Genomic DNA, 19727 nt, shown 5'->3' on the forward strand with positions numbered 1-19727 from the left:
TAATAAATGTCCATAAAAAATATCTCTTGCAGTCTCGTATTATTCTAACGATCAAAAACACATGTTCGTTTTATTATCAAGTGTATTTTTAAATTTTTTCCTCCCTGACGTTGTGTTTGTCTAAACCTGCATACCTTTACGTTTGTATAATCACAGTTATAAAAACCTTTTCGGGTATTTCCTATATACTCAATTGTATTTTTTTAAAACTATCCTATAAGGCTCAACACGACCGGCGATTACCGAGAAGACATGCGTGATGAATCGATCCTCCTGCTCTTCAATACCGTTGTGCAGCTAGGCAAAAAGCGCGCTCTATACTATAGTTAAATATACTATAGGCTACCATCGCTCCACAGGCACAGTAATCACCATGCACCATTTATTAATTCATGTCTACATAATATCGCATAAAAATATATTCTACATTTGTGTACAAGATTAAGGTTTTTAAAAATATAAATCTTTAACTTTGCCTAATTCACACTAGTTAATGCATGTTTACAAAATATATATTTATATTGTATAGACAACTATATACTATAATATATATTAATATACAAACTCTATACGATGTTAAGCTTATATATATGTACATAATATGAGGATATTCTTCTGTATCATTTAATGTGCGATGAACAGCTTTGGTATTCAGGTACTTCATTGCTTCCACTTAGTATCCGCAAAGAATAGCGGACTCACACAGTTTCATTGGTTTTTTTATGCGTTACAATAAAAAAACATCGAGATCCTGTATATTCACAAGGTGCGTTCCTCCAGGATTCCTTTCGAAAATAAATTCTCTGAATCAAAGTGGGGAACCAAATCCTAGTTTAAAAGCAAGTTCAACCGAATTTTGAGAAGCAGAATCTTGATAGCATACATAAAATTCTTTTGGGCCACCGCTGAATATTAACCTCCTGGGAACAAAGGAATAAAAAAACTTTAGTTTCGTTTTGGCTACGAAATCTAGAATTACAAGATTTTTTGACTGAATATCTGCTAATTATGTGCAAAATGTGCGATAATCACATTACTTGAGATGCTGAAAACGTAAAAAGGTGCATTTCCTTTACGAAGTAATTTTGCAAAATTTTTAGCGACGCCAGAAATAAAAAGAAGAGAAAATTAGTATAAGGTGCACATGTGATTTTATCACAATCATTCAATTTACTATGTGTATACATCTATAACTCTTCATATAATTCCAGTAAAAAGGGAAACGAACTTACCCTTTGACCCAATACTTCAATAATGGTCCTTGTCGTTTGGTATCTGGAACGCAAAACTGTATTCCCATCTCAGCAATTGTATCTGAGGATGTCGAAGAAAACTTCTCTTGGGGTGAGCATGACTTATTTTTGTTCAACATGGACTAAAATAATGACATTTAACTTTCAGAAGTGGTCATGGTATAGTTTGTTATATAAAAAAATAGTTATTCAAAACATTCAATATTGGTATGCGTATGGCTTATAGCTAACAAAGTTGTTATTCCGTAGAATTCGATCTTCACGTCAAAATGCACTTACATTGCGACGGAAATGTCTTTTAATTTTTAGACAGGCTTTGTTAAAATTTTCCAATACAGCATCATGTAGCTTTCCTCTTGACGCAGTCACGAATGGTGACATGATTATTCCATGAAATATATTGTGTATGACGTAATGAAATACAGTATTCTCTTCACCCGAGTTTAATCTAAAAAATATTCATATTTATAGAAACATATTCCAAACTCGATTTGAAAAACTTTAAATTGAAATGCATAGAACAAAAATTTCATGCAAAAATTACACTCACATTAGTCAATTACACAGCCTTATTTTCCACCGTGATCGTTCTGACCCCAAATCATAAATAAGTTAATATTTCCTACTCTCCTCTTAAATACCATCTCTGACGGTCACTAAAAATACACGTACTTGTTCAGATAATTGAATTTTAGATCTCCAGTATTCTCGGTATCTTTCCTCAATTTTGCCAAAGTCAGTGGGACAGCGGTTGCACTTCTTGATGTCTTAATGCTACCTGTACTTTCTTTAGAAGCATCTGAGACATTCGAGCTTTGTCTTCTACGACGGTAAGGCGATAATGGACCTCCACTCATCCCAGAATGAACCGATTCAGTTTCTTCCACACCTAGCAAAGGTTTGTTTGAAGAACATTGAACTAAAGCAGTTCTGTCCAAAATATTACAACGTCAACGGTTCCACGACGTGCTGTATTACACTTGAACACTTCGGAGGTAATATTATTACAACTCTAGCACACAGCACTGTACGCACAACTTCGCTATTCAGTACACTACCTTCTACTGTACTTACAGTAGACACAACTCTGCGTTAATACACAAATACAGTATATTAAAACAAGCAAGTTACATACCTGATGACTTTATATTTTCGACTGAACCAGTACTCGCCCTGGCTTTACCATCATGACTCATTTTCTCCACAGAAACTGACTTACTGCGCAAAACACTCTGGTCAGCGGTTACAGTCGGGGGACCACTGGGGTTTTCAAATCTGAAACAAATAAATATAAAATCAATTTTTTAATTTAAATTAATTTAAAAAATTTAAAACATTTCGAGTTTTAAAAGGTAATGTTGTATATTTGGAAATGCAGGCAGTTTATAGAGTATATAGCTATATTTACTGTACCTTTCATCACATACTGCAGGAATATCTAAACTCTCTAATTCATATAAGATATTCTTAGCTTGATCGATATAATATGGGTCTGGACCAGGATTACCGTTCGCTCTGGAAAATATAATACAAAAAATCATTTATTTTTTACAACGCAAAGTCATTTCTTTATTTGTATAAAAACTGGTAGCAACCATGCGGGGTCTCACAATCATGTTCCATGTACCTCATGTACAATAGCAAACCTCGTGAAATAAATGGCGTGACACGCCCTTAAATAGGCAGATAACGCCATTCACTTGTCATTTTACGTCGTCTTTGCCGTGTTCCGCACTTAATGTCTAATTTTCCTTATATAAACATTTCTTTTCAGCTCTGTATAAAATTGATATTTTAACGTACCTTTGTGAAATGACACCAGCTTCGAGAATGATACAAAACAAGAAATGTTTCTGAACAGAAAATTAAAACAATGTTAGCAAGTGAAGAAAAACATCCGTCGTTTATCTTAGAACAATGAACAAAACAACAGTATCATCATGGATTTACGCAACAATCGACTGTGAATACATGCTCATATGCTACATCTAAACGTTCTTCCACAGTCAGTATGTACTTCATTAAGTTCATTTATTCTTTAGTACATCATGCATTTATACATACCAATCCCACTACCAGCAAAAATGTTCTAGACTGGAAGTTTGCTTTCAAAGGAGCATCCGAGCATTCTTTTCTCTCTTTCGTTAAAAATATCTGTGTATATTAAAAAGGAAAATTATTAAAAAAAAATTTGAAATGAATGAAACTACTTTCGACGCAAAAAATTACCTCTCTCCAGATGACTAACTGCGCCAAACGTTGCTGCTTTGAAGTTGTGAACAAACAATGAAATCGACAGTAGTGAACAAGATCTTGCAAATCTTCAATAGGAAGATGATTTCCAATCAAAACTCCCTGCAAATAGTTTAGTTAGAACTATGGTAAAATATAATATCTCTAGGATTATGTTGTATAAATTTGGAACGTGGTGTATAGGGAGAGAATATTTAAATATTGAACAACAAAGAATCACATGTATGATGCATTTTTCTGCAAGCTTGTGGGCTAGGAGGTGATCTTTGGAAGCATTCGCTCTCCAATTTCCATTATTGTAAGGAACGCAGTTATAATAGTGTCAAAGGGTAAACATAAACATACTTTGTAAAATAAACATGATCCCAGGACTAAATATTGCCTTCTCATTGTAAGCAATTCAGCCTGTAAAACATTTTGTTAAGAAAACAGGTTTGTTGGAGTGAACTATCATTAAAATATTGCCAATAATAGTATGCAGGCAATAATCAACAGCCATAAATCAACTTGTTTTAAACTCACCCATTCACAGTCATTAGCTTCTAATTCGTTTAAACACGTATCAATGTGAACCTTTAGTAGAAACAAGAAAAATACACAATTCTTCAATACAACTACAGGGTATCTATATATCGCTAGCGTATTAGCTCATTTTTTCCCATAAAGTAGAGAATGTTATTCAACAGCAATAAGCCTTTATTCAATTATTAAAAACTGCCCTAGTTGATCAAGTTATCTAGGCATTCCAAATTCGCTTGTTCAAGTTACAATAACAATTTGATAACCCTGTATACTGTACCTTTGACTCAGAGGGAAGATCAAGCCATCTTGCTCCCTCAATACAGTTTAAAAACCCATCCAATGGATCTACACTTTTACTTGAAGTAGCAAATATCGATCTTGTGCCAAGAATGTATTCAAATATCAAAGAAAAGAAATGTTCCAAACGTAAAGTGTTGCAATCATCACAGAAAGCCCTGAGAAAAGAACAGATTTTACAATAATTACTTTTCATATCCAAATACACAATCCAATCTTTGTTTTTCATTGCATATTCCATACAGGCACATACTATACTGTACGTACTCTTCCTTTTTGAATTAAGCCCACAACATGGAGTTTGACTCAGACAATTTAGACTATTCATGATAAACTACAAGGGTTCCTTATATAAAATAAAATTATTATGGAATGACAGATACAGTAATGGATTGAGACCTCAAGTTATATTTAGAAAATTGACATAAACCTGCAAAGTACTCACCTATGAAGGGATCCAAACATCAAACAAAGAAGCTGATTCAGATTCTGCATCAAGATTTCCATGTGAAAAAGGCAAGCCCTGAGATATTTACAAATACCACAAAGTCAGGTATAGAAAATTCAAAACAACCTCAAACATCAACAGAACTCGAATGGATGGGAGAGATATGTAAAGAATGTCTTATATGTCATACCGTTTTGCTGGTAAAGCCAATACGAGGATTTCTTGTTTGAATTTTTGGTACCCGATATGAATTAATTCTCCATCAATAACAACACTTGTGCTGTAAATTAAATTTCCCAGATGATGAATAGGAATACGCCTTCATTTTGAAGCTTACAAGATTTTGATTTATTTTCTTACCTACGTGGAGACGAGCCAGTCACAGATGTTAACAAATCACCCAATGTTAAAAATATTCCACGCAATGAGACAACTTTATTTGTCACAGAATCTTTCGGGAATTGGAATATGATATCCTATAATAAAATAAATTAAATGTCTTCAGCATATGATTATAATACTATATTATCATACTAGCCCAAAAAGTAGTTACACTGCAAGACTTGTGTGCCAATAAAATGTACTACTGTATATCAAAAATATGGGCATTTCTTGTTTTGGTTACTTAATTTTACCCCCATCAGAGAAAATCTGAGAACAACAAATAAACTTTTCAAACCTTTTCAACCTCATCTTCACTGGATATATCAAGGGAAAGAAACATAGCAGCATGAGGAGTATTTTGAAGTTCATCAAGATGATCACTCTTCTTTTTTCCATTGATTATTCTCAATAAATGATTGTCATTGGGAATAAACCCATTTACAAAAGGAGACTGAGCTGGTGGGGGAGAATGTTTCTGGATTTTTAGTGTAACCTAATAACAAATGAAGAACATAATTAAAAATACTGTATAAAATACTGTAGGATACTGAAGTTGCATTATATGTACCATTTTTATTCACCCTATGTGCACTAGTGAAAAAAGAGCTCAACGACTATGGTATTGTGTTAATTAAATGCAGCGTACCTCTACAGATCCAGGAATTGCTCCCAAAATAGCATTAACATTGTTTATATTTATCTCCAAGCCATTCAAGGCTAAAATACTATCACCTAAAAGAAAAAAATGTTTGTGTTCCAATTTATTCAAAATCTGATTTTATCATTTATCCACTATAGCTTATCTCTATACATAAAAGTTAGGCTAGCTTAATGATCCTTCAGTAAGAACAGTGATGTAACATGTACGTGATATACTGTGTATAGTTCATATATAATATGTACACATATATTCAGCTCTGTTCAACTGGTTTCTATTGCATGCACTTCCAAAAAATCTGTTGCATAAAACTGAATATATATCTAAAAATATTTATAAATGCACACTCATCAATTAAATAGTGCTAGTTAGTAGTTACTGTACATCTCTGAGTAGTAATCACAATACTAATTATCAATTAAAGCCAACTGGTATTTCTCATCCAAGAAGCATTTATAAAAAAATTACATTAGTGTAATCTTCTGGCTCATCCTCAACTGAAATTGGATTTAACAAACTATAACAGCATAAATCTTTATGGTACCATAAATTGTACTTACCAATCTCCAGTTGGTGAGATCTGATAGCAGGTCCAGTGGGTGTAAAACCAGCGATTACAATCCTTGAATCTCGTCCGTATTCATGAGTAAAACTAAGTTCATCTCTGTCATTTGCGGTTACAGACTTGAGTGGAATAATGCCCAGCACACTTTCCAAATCATCTCTTTTATAGGGACCAATCCTCGGTGGATGAACACGTAATTTTACCTCAAACTTCATGTCTTTTTCTTTACCAGCTCTATCTTGATCTTGATTAGGATTATCTTTTTGTGATATACCAATATCCGTCTTCTTTGTCTTCTTCATTTGCGATATAAAATCCAGCAATTTATTTCCAGTAAGTCGCTTATCTTTTATCACTTGACCGCCATTTTGTTGATATTGTTCAGATGTTTGTTTTTGTTGAGCAGTTGAATGTCCTGTATTTGGATCATCAACGTACTGTTCAACGTAAAATAAGTCTCCCTTGTCTTGTATTTCGGATACCCATGGAGCCTTTTCATAGCTAGAGAAAATTACATTGTAATTTATCATCAAATAAAGCGAACATTAATATCAGTAAATAATTTCATGTTTGATATTCCAAACACAGCCTGTCAGTTGATTATTATTGCTCTATTAAAATACCATCATACAGTTTGTTAATATTTGTTATGAATCAATCGAAAACGTTTTACAGTCTCACAGTTGGTGGGTGTTTCTTGGACTATGATTTAAAAGGTAAAATAGAAGTTAAGTTACAACAAAAACACCGAAAAGTATTGGCATTCCAAGACAGGACATAAAATATTTAAATACACGTATCGGCCATACCTCGCATGACGCCTTGGCGCGTGAGTTGACATCGTCAAAATTTTACGGTAACTTTACGGTTAGAAAAATTGAAATAAGTCGGAGCAGAATCAAATTCATGATTTTGCCTTTTTAATAGACTTGACCTTGCTTTTTCGAGTTCTGCAAAGGTGAAGGCTATGAATTCGTGCGTGCAGGTATTGTTGGTATCTTGGTTGGTATTGGTGATTGCTGAGCTGTGGCTGGGGTTAGAGAAAGGTCAGTATCGCGTGGTAGCCCGCGGGATATACACGCATTGATGCCGACAGAATGTATTTTAGAGAGTAAATTTTTACTGAGTAAAAATATCAATCACGAAAAAAAAGCTGAATTATCATTTCCTTCATTTCATATGACTTTGAGACTTGAACATTTTGAGAAATGCTATTATTTCCATGCGGGCTGAGCCAACGGCCACGCGTGGTCATGAATGAGGTCATCAGCTCAGCCGAACGTGTTCACCGCACACAATGAGGAAATTTCATACTGCGAAAATTGATGAAAAACAACTTTTATTTTGCTCTACTTTTTATTTTGCTTACGCGACGAAATGCCGAATTTTTATTGGTTAATTCTTTCAAAAAGCTGAGCATTTAGCTCTTACTGCGCACAGACTTTGAGGCTTAGCCTTACGTTATGATCTCAGATCAGCTCGACGTGATTTCACGTGACACGTAAATGAGCTAACGTTTTTACGTGATCGGGGATAGCCGTATATGGGACCCTCTAGAATGTTTTCAAATACTCAAACACTTTACAATGAACTTTCGTTTAATGCTCAAGTTTGTAGAGCAAGGAATGATAAATACGTTAATGACGATCACCACGGCGCATTTGTTTACCAACCACCGGGAAAGTGCCTCCCTCGGTGAATTCAGCCAGCGGAACGTAGGTCTGTGTTCAAACTGGCGTATCTAGGGTGTTTTATTTAAAGCGTCTCGTAGTTAACATTGAACTTTATTTATTTACCTTCGTAAAAGATTATTTTTTACTTGACGAAATTCTTTTCTCCTTAAACGTTTCTTTGGTGTTGGCCAACGAGAGACGTCGCTCTTGCATATTCTTTCAGGCATACTTGCATTTGCTCTGACTTTTCAACTTTGTCTTAGGATTCTTTAAAAAAGGAGTTGAAATAAACTTAAGAATTGCGCTAATCGTTTATTCAGTATCTTCTTATAGTAGTGAGACAAAGCGGTGCTTTTAGGTCAAGCAAGTAAACAAAAAAATCAAAGAAACAAAAATCTTTTGATAACTTTTTCCAGCCTGTGTGTCGACATCGTCTCTGATAAAAATTTACACCGACCATAAAAAACAAAAATTTTATCACGAGCCAAAGCTTACCAATTAAGGTATACATCGTTTTTATATCGTCTTACAGAGTCTGAGTTCACAATTCAATTGGTGCTGAAGACTATGATGAAGTGTGACAATTTATTCCTGCAGATCGATTTTAAATGTACAAATCAAATCAGGGTAATATAATTTGCATTTGCGTACGTTATAATAGTGTATATACGTGTTATTTTCAACTTTCCAGTAAAACAAACATGCAACCACGTAAAACCGAAACGCAGAATATAAAGAAAATAGTTTGAATCCCCACACTTATCGCATTATATAGCCATGTAGGCGTCATCGCCCGCGCCATAATTCTTGCCATGCAGTCGATGACATATTAATGAAGTTTTTTAGCTATAATGAGCACGCCGTAAACCTGATTGTCCAGCGCAGCGCTTAATTACGTTGCCCAGTCGATTGCAAAAATATCCCTAATACTGGGAGAAAAGGGACTTATATAAGATAGTCTTAAAATGAAGTACCCGTTCAGCTTCAACAAAGCAAGAATGAAATAAACAAAAAACTTCTCATTTTCATGTAGGCGTAAAACTTACGCCATATATTTCCGCAATTAAGGTAAAATTGAATAGACATATAGGATAATATCTTCATCAATTCATTCCTGAGTAAACTCGGTCAAATACTATTCATGTTAGAGAATATAGCATGTTGTCTTAAGGTTTAGCATCTTGGAATTCTTTTTAATCCCACCCTATTACGATGGACCAAAATATTAGTGCATGATTGGCGTGTCCTGTCTATTGGCATGTTCCAAATGTACTAAGAATACGTCGAGGCATTGTTCCCCAGCCTCCGTGTCTAAAGTGATGTTAGAAAAACACATAATCAATTTAAACGTGCGTCAATATTTTCCCTAGTTCGACGACTATTTGACCATGCAGTCCACTAGCGTGAGGTGTTTTCAAACAATGGAGCATGTTTTGTTGTGTGGTTATTTGTTGTACTGGCTGTGGTGTGTTGTTCCAGTATATGGACGTGCTGTATTGTGCAGTTGAGTATTGTTTAAGGGTGTTTTGTAAAGTTCTCCTATGGCAACGGTCGTGCTCTGGCATTTAATGCTCAAATAGATAGAGAATATTCTTTTTATGCAATTATTTAAAGACCCTGCAATAGTATACACTATACACGGTATATACTTTTAATGCAATTCTACTTTTGAGAGATATGAATTTGGAAATTACCAAATTTTGTTGTTTTTACCACAGAATAGAAACCTTTCAGAAAGTCATCTCTATTGTTTTCTGCGTAGGTGTGACTTGCGTCATCGATTCGTCACACAGCAAGTGACTTTCTATTTTAAGTCACTCGCTGCGTGACGAATTAATGACGAATGTCTACTGATACGGGTTCCTATTCTGTGTTAGTACACTCCATGGATGTTTCGTACACTTACATGTTGAAGACTCTTCGATAATTTACATCTCTTAAAAGTATAATTGGATTGCAAGTTGCGAGGAAAGTTCGAGAGAAAGGTGAAAACGAGAACTACATTCCAAAGTCCTCAGTTGAAAAAAAGGTTTTTTTACAACCGTTCGTGTCAGTCAGTCCTCTCATCAACTTAGGGTCATCTACTATTGGCAAATAACCAAATCAATTTTTCATCGAATTTGCGCTCTGGATAACATAAACTTTCCAGTTTCACTTTGATAGGTGTCATTCAATGCAAACGAATTACTTAATTGCCTTCCTAACATGTTGTTCTCCATTATAACAACCTCAAATAATCTTGAGCTTATAACCTCATGCAAAGACATAAAATTAATAAGTCAGTGCCTCAAATTTCAGTTCGACTCTCAGTGCAAAACCCATAGTAAATACATTTCTGACTGCAATAGCCTGTTAAAAAACGTGCAAAAATATTACATGGACGTTGTTAACAATGTTATCACGTGGACAGCACGATAACATGTGAAAAGATTTCTCTAATTACACATGACCTATTAAATGTTATAAGAACCGAAATAGATTCATGTCAAAACATAGGAAGTTGTTTGAAGTGAAAAAATTAAGTATATAATAGATGAAGTAGTATTGACGAAATTAAGCGATGGTCTGTTCGTGAGTGTTTCTTGCCGACGCCAGTCACCACCCCATGTTGGGTAGCTGGGGGTTAATCTGGGAGCATGAGAGATTAATAGTAAATACAGAACTTTTATAAAAACCGAATTCTAGTCTTTCTTTCTTTTGACAAAAACAATATAGACATATAGAAGAAAAAGGTCATGATATAAAATATATCTAGGAAAGATGTTCAATCTTTTACGAAACCAAAGTTTTCAAATGAATCTTTCAGCATCAATATATATGGAATATAAGAGGAAAATATTTGCATGTATTAAATAAATCAGATTAAAACACCTGAGAGGCATCACGCAGAGTTTCAGTAAAGTTAGTTAGTCAAATATGCCATATATTTTGCCCTGTCAACCGTACTGATATTTTATACCCTATATGCTTTATCATAATAACTATATCTATCTATTATAGTCTATGTTACAGAACGCTGTATGTTGATATGGTATAGCATGTGTATGCGAGTCATGAGACACATTTCTCAATCTCAATAATACGATATACTATTCCGTAAAGTTCATGACACACATTTTTTTCGGCGATGTCAATAATATTCTCTACAGTTTTTATCTGACACACATTCACACTTCCAAAATAAGAAAAAATATAGAGTCTGCAGCACAAATCAGAATTGCATGCATCTAAACGCGGAAACTTTCTAATGACAAGGCAATACCTGTAAGTGTTTTCTGATGAAACTTGGTCATTCGAATTCATTTTCCTAGATCCAGACTGCGCAATGCATTATTGTCAAGAATAGTTTAAGGAAATGAGCTAAATTTTGTTGAAAAAGTTGCTACTAATTACGCTAGTTTTCTATATATGCACACTAAATCATACCAATGTGGGTCGACCAATGTCACGAGCCACATATATACCGAACACATTTGACTTTACGGCTTTACGATTTGCACTATAAAAATCACTCACATAATATCACCAGTTGACATCCAAGCGGAAGAAATACTGACTTACTGTGAATACTGAAGTAAATTAGATATGGAGGTATCATACATTGAAGTTTCTAGTCTTGTCTCAACGATACTATGGCAGTTTTAGATAGATGAGGGGCACAAGACGAAGTTAAGTGTCACTCCAAATTTCTGGGTGTTAAAAGACAAGGAAGTTCATGTGGATGGAAAATTTCTGGTCCTCGTCAGCAAAATGTAACAATTATGTAACATAATGGCGGATACGTGATGCAGGTGATTTGAATTTACCAGTCCATGTGAAGTGGAATACAACTCACTACAAATCAGTATTACGATACTTCGTGTATTTGTTAATCGATATGAATTCGTTTTATTATAAACGTAAAGTGACTTCATCAACAACATGCAAACAAATATTGCCAAAACATACCCTTTGGTAGAAACAATAGCCGTTCCATCATAGAATGAGATAAAATCCCGAGCGAAAAAATATAACAAATTACTGCGTGGTGAACAATTCTACTTGTCGCTATCTTGATTCTTTTGGTGCTTGTATCCTCAGTCAAACCAATGTTTTGAGGCAATTATATCATTTTAGCCAGACTGCGTGACATTAACGGGAGTGTTGATAGATTAGAGTAGAGAAAAGCCGGCCACCTCGCGAGAAATAAATCAATGCAAAAACAGTAAATATAACAATGCTTAGTTCTACATCAAATAACTTTCATTGTGACCAGTGCCTTGCCTTGGGATCATAGAGAGAGCTTTACGAGTAATTACAAGGTATTAACTGAGATCTCAGTGTTTATTTTACCCAGTTGTTTTTTCAATCAATCGGAAGAAATTTGATAGTTATATGGACAAACTTGTCTCCTAGAGCGCCAACATCAGATAAATAATATAAAACAAAGATTTTTTTTTAAAGTTCGAAGTATTAACTATCATTCTAAACACATTTTTACTTTTTAGTCCGGTATTAATCAGCGTATAAAACGACATTAAAGGATTGCACATGTTATCTCTGCGTTACTGCGTATAACTAAGTTTCAAAATGTAGGGAGGGTTATATACAGCTTGCCGCAAACAATTAAATCCACCTGGAAAACATTGACGTTCTTCGCCTGAATGTTTATATAAGATGTTTCCGGCAAAAGAGCTTTTGTTAATACGATCTCCCACCAATGACCGTGCTTCCTAGATCATTATGAAGCTTCACGAGGTCCCGTATAACGCCAGAGTAATCATAATTTAATTTTTTTTCTCATTCATTCTTGGTGAGATCAAACATTAGCGAGACTCATCAACATATTTTCGAATCAAGTCATTATCTCACACATGACAACCTTGCAGTTGCATACTTAGCGACACGTGGACTCTATGATAACATCGACATTTTTTTCACCGGAGTTTTGCATGAATATTCGGCCATGTTTGACCGTCGCTGCACTGGGGCGTAAAGAAGAAGCTCGTTAACTGGACGTTATCTGAGAATGAGTATATTCGGATTTCAACTTTCAATGTGAACTTAGCTACTGTCATAAGACGATCTGACATGAACAATGTTGTCAATGTTGTTTGTATGTTATAAAAGTGTATACAGATCTACATCATCTACATGCGTATTAAAACCAAAATGTACATCACATTCATTCAGAAGAGATTCAAGCAACATGATATTTAATATTTTGTAGGCCTTCGTGATGTTACTATAGCCTGTCTTTCTGACATCAAACTTTAGTTTTATGCCTATATGAAAGACAATCAGTTCACCTTTCCGTACCGCAACTATCGCAACTATATAAGACTCTTGACCTTGTCTGTTTTAGCCAGTTTTTATACAAATTTGACTAATGATAAATGGTGTAAAAAGTCGTTAGTAAGTACTTAAAGTTGTTGTCGGCTACCGGCTACGTGGAGAAGACAAACTGTGTTTAAAAATTTTTTCGATAAAATAGGATGTTCCTCGCATAGGCGTTAGGGAGTGGGCGTGGCATAGGCGTAAGGAAGTGGGCGTGGCACTGGGGAGAATGAACAGCGTCCATTTCTCGTGAAGACTCCAACTCATTCTGTTGGAGAGTTATCACCAGTGCCGGCAGTGAAATAACTCTTGCCAATGCATGTCTAAGGACTGTTTTCCATGCACTGTTGCGTTTTTTGTGCGTACGTACACGCACGTAAAAGTTTTAAATCATTTAACTGAATCAATTATACTTATATGAAATCAACGATCGAATAGATGCATAGGGTTGCATTCTGATGATTTGATGGGTTTTTCTGGCATAAAATTAATTATACAACAACTTCGAAGGTTTTAAGCTTTTACGTACGTGCAAAAAACGTTACAGTGCGTGGTAGACAGTGCATGGAAAACAGCCCCAACTGACAGTCAAAGTGACAACGCGACGTCGAGTGAAATGCACCGCATACGCAACTGGTAATATCCGATTTTTAAACCCGGAAAAACTCCCCCAACTCGATAAACTTATTACATTACCAACGTTGACTTTCTATAATTAATCCCCGAATATTTTCCCCAAAATATAGGCGCTTCGAATACACTGCATACCCGGAAACTCGCGAAAAACTTAAAGTCGAGGCGGAAATAATATGGTGGGATTCGATCGACGTTGCGACCATTGCATGATGGTTGAAGGCAGCTCTGTATTACAGCTTCCAAGATAAATCTTTGTAATGTGAATATTAATTAACTGAGGATTTTAGACAACTGAGGACAACGTTTGGTTATTAGTAATGACTAATGAGCTATAGTCATATTTTGAAATATGTTTGAAATGATTAACCCTTGCGTTACCGCAAATGAAAAGGATTGTCTATTTGTAAGCCCTTTGAGCATAAGCTTCTTGTCAGTTTAAGACCCTTTGTGGGCTTATCATTAACGTGATCTAAGGCCTCAAAAAACTATCCATAAATATTTCAGAGCACGTTCGTTAAAAGAGGGCCGTGTATTTAAGTGTTTTCAAAAGTGAGGGCACCTGCACCATGCCCCGCTAGTGGTGCATGGCTACCCTAGTCTTGCGGCCCTGTAGGGTTAGACATTTTTAGCATGGCGATCAATATCCAGTTTAAACACGAAACAGTCGCGTCTAACACTTTATTTTTTTCTGAACGTTTCAGGTCGACCTTTTGATCAAAACACACTTTATTCCATGAAAATCAGGAAAATTAACCTGACATAATTAATTATCACGTCCACGCTAGCATTAACTACATAGTACATTATTGTTATATCAGAGAGTTTTTTATATTTATTATGGCATCACCAGAGCATGGGGACAGGCGACTGGGGCTTTAATGGTCGCTGAATGGTCGCTCAACTAGATGAGTATAATATATTCCGGCACTTCAAAAAATGACATAACAATGAACGTTTAGACTGTCGTAATAATAATGCGTGTCATGTTCCAGCGTGTCACAACTGCATCAAGAAACTAGTTGACGAAAGCATATTAGGATTTAGGAAAGAAATATTGGTGATGCAAGGGAAGACGGGCAAGTAGTACTGAACCAATGATCAGCGTGCAGCCAGCGTCTTCCAACAACTTCGCATCAGTATAATGTCGTTTAACAACTCACTAAAATAGACAAAAACACTTTTGACGTTTTGACCCAAGAGCATATATACTAACTCTCCTATTGCAAGTGTTTTTGTATAGTTTATGGAATTGCTATACCACATTTGATGCGAATATCTGCATATTTCAATACAATGCATATACAATAATACCTCTTTCCTGTCAAAATAGCTGTTAACATCTCAAAGCACCGTACGAGTTCCTATACTTTAAGGTTCTTCAGCTTCGTACGTGTCTTTGTAAGACAAACTTCAGACGAACAAAACAAATGTTGAATTCAACAAGCAAAATATGTGTTTTTTAAGTAAAAATCCGATTTGTTTTTCAGGTTTATTCACACATTCTGAATACATGAGGCTTGGTTGGCAGAAATCCGCAGGATATGACGATTGTGAAAAAGCTGTGATAATTCTGTAAAGGAAGAATTAATGAATTTCTTAACACATTAGTCATTACAAGGAATAATTCTTTCAAATTTTCATGCAATGAAACATGCCACCAGCGTTTTGTTCATTGTAGTCCACCTTTCGCTCCACATTCCACCTCATATGACATGCAGACCTCACAAGATGATAATAGTTGGGCGGGTCGAACATTTTGAGCATTTCGTTTGCTTTTATCGCCTTCTGATATAAACCAGACAATCGGTCGTGTAACTACGAAAATCAGTGTCTTATCATCTGTTATTTTCTCTTTTTCTCATATTCCTATCATGCAGGCTATCGCGTAATTCAATTCAATGGATCATCTAAAATTTCCCCGTGAACGTATTAACTAAAAGGCAGCAGACATTTCTAAATATTTGCAGAAAAATGTTCAAATTTTTGTTTATATATATTCTATCAGCTTCCAATGTTTATACTTCATCGACTTTTTAAGAAGCCTGATTTTTGGATTTCGTGATGAACGCTGCATATTATAATATAATCACTAACACTGTAGAACGGCAGTTAACTCAGGCTTCAAACTATATATGCATTAACTAGATATATACATGCAATGACGGTCTAATATCGCAAAAAAATTGCGAGCCGCCTAGACTCTAGTCTAGATATTATTACAATAGCTATCCTTAATACTGTATCATAATGTGCGACTGTCATGTGCTTTTAACTCTTCTTTCGTGACTTTGACAACAAGAAATGTACATTACAATTTATAAATTTAACAAGTAACTGAGAAAGGTTGAGACTTTTCAGGCGCCGGTTAATCAAACCAACAAGACTGTTCACTTACAGTTAAAAATTATTGTTTTAATGAACTTGAAGCACTAACGTCGACAAGATCAAATTACGGAAATCTTCACAACATATTTGTAAACTGGAAGAATTTTCATGTTTCAAGGAAGATTATATACATATTACTGAAATAAGATAAAAAGAATATTTTCTATAGTTAACTTACAGTTTATGATACTCGAGCTGACGTGAAGACTGTCGTCAAGTCTTCAGAGCAGTACACGAATTCACATATGAAGAAATATCAAGAAGAACGACTGGAGCATGCAGGAAGCGAGACATGTATTATGTATATATAAGACTATAAGTGCAGTGTATATATATAGTACAAGAGTGTCAAATATGGTTTCAAATTTCCATATACCGCGCAATGATTCGTCGTGTTTTTATTATTTATTCAATCAAACTATGGTCAACTGCCAATTCTTTTCATATCTTCATAGATGTTTATCAATAGAAAATTAATAGCATTGTTCAATTCTTTCACAACAAGAATAGCACCTTCTCTGCATACATGACGTGTTCAAGGCAGTTGTTGATATTTATGATTTATGGAGTTTTTTTTTGGAAAATACATTTCAGATATTGTTCTTTTAAGATGGAAAGAAAGATCAGTGAAACAGACATACGACATGGCTTAATCCTAAATAGAATTTCAATAACTTTCATCCTCATCGACTTTGCAAAATTGATGTCATTGTGCAATAAATAATGCATATATGCACAGCATGAATATACGACATTTCGGCAAATTTCTCTAGCCAAAAATCGATGCACTGTATACGAATGGGAGCTATTTAGCTTAAAATTCGTTAGCTGGGAATGGCTCTGTTTTAATCTAATCTAGTAGCAGTGTCCAAAATGCAAAACAGATTCAAACGATCTTGGCAACTTAAATCATTCCTATGTAAAACATGCAATGTCAATGAATATAGATTTAACTCAACCCTTAAGTCAATATCGATATTGAAAGATGCGTTGTGTGATTAGGAAGACTACTTGAAAAATATCACTGTGAGAAAGCATTTTTAGAAAAGATTGTATTACTCAGTAGTAAAGTATACCATTCTGAAAATCACTTTATTTTCCGCGAATATCTTACATTACAAAGACCTCAGCAGGACATCGCTTTAAAAAAACTGGGTAAGCGAAAATCTTTATATACGTTTTACAATACTTGGTCTTCGGGCTCTTACAGTGCACTTGGTCTCTCCGTGTATGTCACTGTCAGAATTCAATTGTTGGTTCGGAATTTGCCTAGCAGTTGCATTATTGCATGTGATGTATGAGTGTTGTTTTAATCAGTTGACCATCCCAAACATGTGTGTGATGTCATGCCTCCTACAACTTTTTCAATACTAAAATTATGTCAAAGGTTTTCCACTCAAGGCTAAGACTATAAGATTAATGAATCCCCAAACAGCTCTCTGGCCTCCGAATATTCTTTGATTAATGGGCGATATCCTTGGCATGGTGACATGCATGCAAAAGCATTGAGCTTTTCATGCATGACATATAAACTAGAAACTACATAAAAACAAGAATATGTAGATAGTATCTTTCTGTGTTCTGTGTTATCTTTTTGGGATAATGTTTTAATGAGTTACAGCTGAACATATGCAGCCTATATATACCATGATTACAGTACTTTATCAAATTGTCTTTACTTGCCTTCGAAATTGTCAATTATTTAATCGTATACGCGGTATACATACATATTTATAAACTATAATGACTAATGTTCTAGAATAAGTCTATATATAGAGAAAGACTTAGTTTTCACCTTATCGTAATATTGTTATCGACGTTAATGCATACTTTGCAGTGCATAACAAAAGATGAATACAAGGCAAACATGTCGATAACATTGTTTATGTAAGTTGAGTGGGGAGGCGTTGCATGCAGACGCACTATATACCAATGAACACACATGTTTTTGTATGATCACCACTTAATTCACTCTTTCACTGTCTGCCCACGGGTCTGACTTATTCTATAGAACATCACGTTTGCAAATAGTTTCCATTTCGTCTTAATTGACTTAATTATTGGAAAAAGCGAATGCTGAGCAGTACAGAGCAGTTGTCCCACTCATCCAGAACCATTATACAAACCTTGCGTGTTGTTATTAATTAAATATTTCAACATATATATCACACAATTGATGAGGTCATTAGATTCATATTATTTTTACATTGCGAAAGCGGTTTGCAGATGTCATGCAGGTTCTGTTTGTTCTATACAAGTTGCAAGTTATGTTTACTGATCGAGGATCTCAGGACCCTATACATGCAGGATTGGCCCAAAACGAACCCCGATCAAGTTTCCAGGAACCCGAAAAAAAAATCATTTTGCAGTCGTGAACCCAACTTAACACCGCTGGACCTGATCCAATTTTGAAGCAGGAATGGTTTTTAAAAAACTGTATCAATTCCTGAACAAGGGTAAATTCTTTTGATTTTCAAGCCGGAATGATTTTAGGTGGGGTGGGATGAAATGTAATAAAATGTCAAGCATTGTCATTGGACGAAGTTACACGTAGCAAGCTTGCGAGTTGCTTTCTGCGTCGAGTGCGTGGGAACCGTTGTTATTGAATTTAGTCTTGTTCATACGGCGGCAGTGTCGGTGGAAGTTGAACTCGTATACGTTTCGTTTTCCCTGTTTTATCTTGTTTCGCTCTGCTTTGTTTTGTCTCATTTCGTTGTTTCGTTCTGTCTTGTTGTATTGCATGTGTGTATGGCTGCGTTTCGTGGTAAATGTACTCTGTTTTATTGTAAGGGCCCAGTGTAATTGTTGTACACAGTACACTGTTGTGGTGTCCCTGCTAATTGTTTTTACAATAGACGAAGTTCAATAAATTGATAAATTCAATTAAATTCCCAGCTTGATGAAAACAATGTTAGCCGATGCCGATGGTTGATCGGATTAATCGTAAAACGAAAGCAATAATAATTGACAATGTCAATGGACCGCGTTATTAATCGATTGCAAGAGAGCACTTAATTTAATAATACTTTCCATGTTTAGGAGTGAAATTTGATGAAATATAACGAAGTGGGATAAAAATATTTAAATAGTTTGCAATTAAGTCGGGAGTGGACACAGGAATTTGAAATATAGCAGATTGTCACGTCCCACGACTCAACACACCAAGAACAATTTTAAATGCTCTGATACAGCCTTAGTGCATGTGTTTACAGCTCCCTTCTGGGGATGTTTGTGAAATTGGGAGATAATTTACAAAAGCTTTAACGTTTAGAACCATAGCCTATACAGAGTATGCTGTAGTAATTCAATATATGCTACTTATATTCATCACAGACAC

At 35.1% G+C, this 19727-nt stretch overlaps 1 protein-coding gene across 4 annotated transcripts; it reads right to left on the reverse strand.

Annotated features, from left to right (window-relative positions):
• Positions 1–343: 343 nt before the first annotated feature.
• On the reverse strand, positions 344–16651 carry LOC114521596 (protein inturned-like). Of its 4 annotated transcripts, XM_028542084.1 has the most exons (21): positions 16569–16651; positions 15317–15575; positions 8177–8320; positions 6376–6881; positions 5804–5889; positions 5453–5650; positions 5134–5249; positions 4964–5053; positions 4771–4848; positions 4306–4483; positions 4029–4079; positions 3852–3911; positions 3483–3608; positions 3318–3407; positions 3057–3106; positions 2667–2768; positions 2389–2528; positions 1926–2142; positions 1533–1701; positions 1233–1375; positions 344–920 (listed from the first exon to the last, which is right to left on the reverse strand). In XM_028542084.1, the coding sequence occupies exons 3-21, from the start codon at positions 8278–8280 to the stop codon at positions 809–811; spliced, it is 2616 nt and encodes an 871-aa protein (XP_028397885.1). In that variant the 5' UTR covers positions 8281–8320; positions 15317–15575; positions 16569–16651; the 3' UTR covers positions 344–808. The 4 variants fall into 4 exon arrangements, with proteins under 4 accessions (XP_028397885.1, XP_028397886.1, XP_028397887.1 ...); XM_028542085.1 differs by lacking the exons at positions 15317–15575; positions 16569–16651 and adding an exon at positions 12002–12189; XM_028542086.1 differs by lacking the exons at positions 15317–15575; positions 16569–16651 and adding an exon at positions 11570–11586.
• Positions 16652–19727: the final 3076 nt, after the last annotated feature.

The sequence above is a fragment of the Dendronephthya gigantea genome, unplaced genomic scaffold (assembly GCF_004324835.1).
Source record: "Dendronephthya gigantea isolate DGI-Jeju-01 unplaced genomic scaffold, DenGig_1.0 000020F, whole genome shotgun sequence".
Taxonomy (NCBI): Eukaryota; Metazoa; Cnidaria; class Anthozoa; order Malacalcyonacea; family Nephtheidae; genus Dendronephthya; species Dendronephthya gigantea.

Excerpts from the sequence above, each read along its gene's own strand:
- LOC114521596 (XM_028542084.1), bottom strand. The coding sequence starts at position 8,280 with ATGCCTGAAAGAATATGCAAGAGCGACGTCTCTCGTTGGCCAACACCA. Across the intron at positions 5,054-5,133 it reads ACTGGCTCGTCTCCACGTAG|CACAAGTGTTGTTATTGATG; the intron begins GTAAGAAAATAA and ends TTTAATTTACAG. Across the intron at positions 1,702-1,925 it reads AAATTCAATTATCTGAACAA|ATTAAACTCGGGTGAAGAGA; the intron begins GTACGTGTATTT and ends AATATTTTTTAG.